The sequence below is a fragment of the Alligator sinensis genome, unplaced genomic scaffold (genome assembly GCF_000455745.1).
Source record: "Alligator sinensis unplaced genomic scaffold, ASM45574v1 scaffold264_1, whole genome shotgun sequence".
Taxonomy (NCBI): Eukaryota; Metazoa; Chordata; order Crocodylia; family Alligatoridae; genus Alligator; species Alligator sinensis.
The window spans coordinates 4800237-4804505 of NW_005841831.1; the positions used below are offsets into that span (position 1 = coordinate 4800237).

Sequence of the window (4269 nt, forward strand, 5' to 3'; positions counted from 1 at the left end):
CTTTCTTGTCCAGCCCATATGCACTTCCTGCAAACTCAGGCCAGCAGGGTAGTTTAACCTGGCCATGATGGTGCCAGTGCTGTGGTGTCCTTGGATAAGTACAGAGAGTCAGAAAGCCTCAGGCTGAATTGATTCAAACTAGGCAGTGTCCTCTAAGCTGCGCAGGTTGAACTGATAACCAACTGAACTGACATTAAGTTTTTAATTGGGAAAGGCAGGGGGGAGGTCTACACTGACCCAGGCCAGTAGGCAGGGGGTGCAGGAGAATTTCCCTCCATTCCCTGGGGCTGCCTGAGACTTGCAGGGGCTAAGGCAAGGTTTGGGAGGGGAAGAATTCCCCTCAGCTCCCCGGCCCCACTGCCCCTATGGGCTGACAGGCACAGGCAGGAAACAGGCAAAGGAGAAGAGGGGTGAGGCAGTCCCTGCTCCACTGGAGCAGGCAGCAGAGCCTAGGGCTGCAAAACATCCTGGGATGCTAGGGGACTGAATTAGCTTGAACCAGGAAGGGATCTGGGACAGAAGTTCCATAAACTGGTTTGACCTAAATCAGTTAAGTCTGATACTACATCCAACCACGTTTATCTTAAACTGGTTTTGGTCATTTTGAAAGCAGTTTATGTGCACTGAACTTCTGTTCTGTTACCTTTCCAATCACTTACACCGGTTTATGTATAACTTCTGTCCCTAGCCCTTGAAAGGGGCTTGCAGCATCCCAGTTGAGAACCACTGATCTAGACCGTTCAGTGAATACACAGTTAGCATTTCCTCCTGGGCTGCTCAGTTCCCTTGTGAGATGATCTTTATGGTTTCAGTTTGAATGGGGAAACTGAGAAGTACAAAATAAAGAGAAATGAGAGCACACAATAAATCAGTAGGAGGGACAGGATTAGAACTGAAGGATTTCTCACTGCCAGTTCCTACACGTACTGTTCCATACTAAACTGCCAGATGTGCTGAGCAGCTCCAGCTCTCACTGATTTGACACGTAATCTTGAATATTCAGAGCTTCTGCCCATCTTGTCCCAGGATTCTCGTTCTGGGTACCAGGAAATGAGGAACACAGTTAGTAGCCATTTACAAAGGATTTTGGTTTGAGACATGCCAGACTTCTTAATAGAATATATATATAGAATATATCTATATCTATATATATATCTATATATATATATATCTATATATAAATAATATATATTATATATTCTTAATAGAATATATTAGTCTGGGACATGAAGGAAAAATATATAATGATGTAATTAAGAGCCACCACCAGTACAGTTTGACAGGTTCTTTGGTCCAGGGGTTTCCAGTACAATGCTTGTAGAAGTGATGCGTTAGACATACATGAATACGCAGAGCTTTTAAAATGTTCAGGGTTTGGGGCATAGTGCCAAAATCAAGATGTTATAATGAAAATTAGAGAAGTAACCAGCCTGCCAAGGGGCATGTTGTTGCTGGGAAAGTTGTGGGGCAGAGAGAAAGGAACGGAGTGGAAGGAAGAAGGGGGAACAGAGCAAGAGAGAAATGTCCATAGTGTTCTAAAACCAAAATAAAAATAAACTAGCCTTCTCAAGAAATACGGTTTGTAAAAATATTCTGTCCTTTTTTTCAGTCATGACATGCACTGATTACATCCCAAGGACATCCAATGATTATACCTCACAGATGTATTCTGCAAAGTAAGTTGAGCTATTGGTTCTGAAATCTCTCCCTCCTTTCTCAATACTTTTAACTCTCCTGTTACCATTGCAAGGTAATATTTTTATATTTCCTAAGTAGGGCTGTCGAACGATTAAAAAAAATGAATCACAATTAACCGTGAGATTAAAAAAAATGAGTTGTGATTAATCACAATTTTAATCGCGCACATAAACAATAATATAATCCCAATTTATAATAAATATTTTGGATGTTTTTTCTATATTTTAAAATAAATTGATTTTAATTTCACCTTAGCGCCATAAGAACAGAGTAGAACTGTGCTAAATTCTGCCTAGTGGTTAAGTACAGTAAGTGAAAAGGGTCAAAAGTTTAGAGTTACCATATTTCCAATTCCAAAATTGCACCCATTAACTTAAGGCTATTAATTGACAGCCCTGTTCCTAAGTAAACAGATTGGTATTGTTGTGCATGACGCACAATTCAGCACATGTTGAGAGTGGGCACGTCTGCACATGCATTAATATGCCTTTGCTACTGCACAGTAAGTTTAGTACCTCTAATATGAGGTACTACATAAATACACAGTAGCTGGCCCTACTGCACAGTAGCAAAAGCACATAGTCTTTGTGATGCCTTATGCACAGTAGACTAATTATACTGTGCTTTAGTGCATTAGCACAGCTTTTGCCATGATGTGCTAATGTAAGGTAAAATTAGTCTACTGTGCATTGTCTCATGTAGATGTACCCACCATGTCAAAAAATAGGCCTAACAACCTCTGTCAACTAGTATAATACCTACTAGATCTCTGTGAAGAGTCCATGTAAATATATTTGTTACTGTTGTTACATCTTTCTAAAGCACACTTTCAAGTACATTCTTTGCCTTGGGATTAGAGATGCTCTATAACAGGGGTTGTCAACTGGGGGTACTTTGAAAGGTCCCAGGGAATACGCGGGGGCCAGTGGGGATGGAGCACCGCCACCCTGTGCCTCTGCCTCACAGGAGCAGGGCCAGGATGGGATGAGAGCAGGGCTGCACAGATGCTCTCGCCACACCCCCACTCCGCATCCAGCCGCTTGTCACCCCTCCTCCCCCGGGGGGCGGTACACTTACTAAAAAGGGGCCTGCCGGGAGTACGCTTATTAAAAAAGGTTGAAAACCCCTGCTCTATAAGAACACTTTTGTTTTCTTTTCTTTTTTTCAAGGCCATATGCACATATCCTTTCTCTACCTGTATCAGAAACAACGAGCCCTTATTCTGGTCAGACTCAGTATCAAGCACTACAGCAGGCTCAGCCCTATGCCATCTACCCTCAGACCACCCAAACCTATGGACTACCTCCTTTCGGTAAGAGGGAACTGAGCTGTCTTTTCAAACACTGTATATAATTGTTCTTTCCAGTCTCCTTGAAAGCCAGTGAGAAGCAAATTTCTCAGGAGGTTAGGGCAAGGCTGTAAACAAATGTTGCACTTGTCCCTGAATAAATCCTAAAATACTTCACAGGATAAGTATGAACAGTTCATCCCAGGACATCACAAAGAGCGTCGGACCTGTTATCCTGGGATTGCATCATTGAATCAGTGGCGTAGTACATTCAGCCACTCACTAAATCCCGATTAGAAGAGTGATGTGTACATGCCAATTTTGGGATATTTCTGTTCCTAGCCAAAAGGGCTTCTGGGGAAGCACAAGCTTTCAATTGTAGAACAATTGGAAATGAAGGAATAGTATATTTAATTGAGCAGCTGTCATGTTTCAAGTGTATTGTCTTTGTGGCTGGGGCTTCATGTTAAATAGTTTTCTTTAAAAAAATATGGTAGCTGAGTAAGCTAACTGCAGAGACATTTGATACTTGGTTCATATTTTTTTAAGGTTAGTATGCAACAGGGTTGGTACTGATTAGCATGCCAGTTAACTGTATGCAGATTGCCTTTCAACTGTCTCCAAGGTTACTCATCTCATAACAGCAAGTGCCGAGGAACTAAATATTATGTATTAAGCCCTGAAGCATTAAGTTACATCTTACTGACACTTGAGTTCTATATTAGTAATTCCAGCTTTTCATTCATGAGTTATTGTACCTCTAAGTATTCCTCCATATTCTTCCAATATTGACAGCCCCAAAATTTTAAAAATCATGATCAGGGAAACCAAGAAGTCAAATAACAAACTTTGCCCTAAAAATAATGGCTTTGTCTGTGTTCTGATTTTGAACTTCCCTTCTAGCCCCAATATTTGTCCTGTAAGTACAGTGTTGTCAACTCTCCAAAATTTGTAGAAAGAGGCAATTTTATCCTCCAGTAGAGGAGCTTTGGTCAGAGTGAAAGCAAACTGTCCTTAGTGGACCAACATTTTTAAAGAGATACAGCAAACATATTTACAAGAGAACAGTGAAAACATGGTCATTAGGATTCTTAGTTAGATAACAGCCAAATGGAAAAAAATCTCTTCTGGAGTTGCCTGTGAGGAATGAATCTTAGGCTATAGAGAGAGGCTCATACTTTTATCACTTGAACAAAATAATCAGGTCCCTTAGATTGGAAATAGTGCAATATGTACTCTGCTAAAGGACAACAGAGCTACACTTATTATAATATTACAGGAAT

The 4269-nt window shown here is 40.9% G+C and overlaps 1 protein-coding gene across 5 annotated transcripts in view; it reads left to right on the forward strand.

Moving 5' to 3' along the window:
* EYA3 (EYA transcriptional coactivator and phosphatase 3) overlaps positions 1-4269 on the forward strand; it is a 137601-nt gene that overhangs the window by 77249 nt on the left and 56083 nt on the right. For all 5 annotated transcript variants that reach the window (XM_006014817.3, XM_006014819.3, XM_006014820.3 and 2 more), the window contains 2 exons: positions 1610-1676; positions 2868-3010. In XM_006014817.3, coding sequence (XP_006014879.1) covers positions 1610-1676; positions 2868-3010 — 210 coding nt within the window. The remainder of the gene's footprint in view (positions 1-1609; positions 1677-2867; positions 3011-4269) is intronic.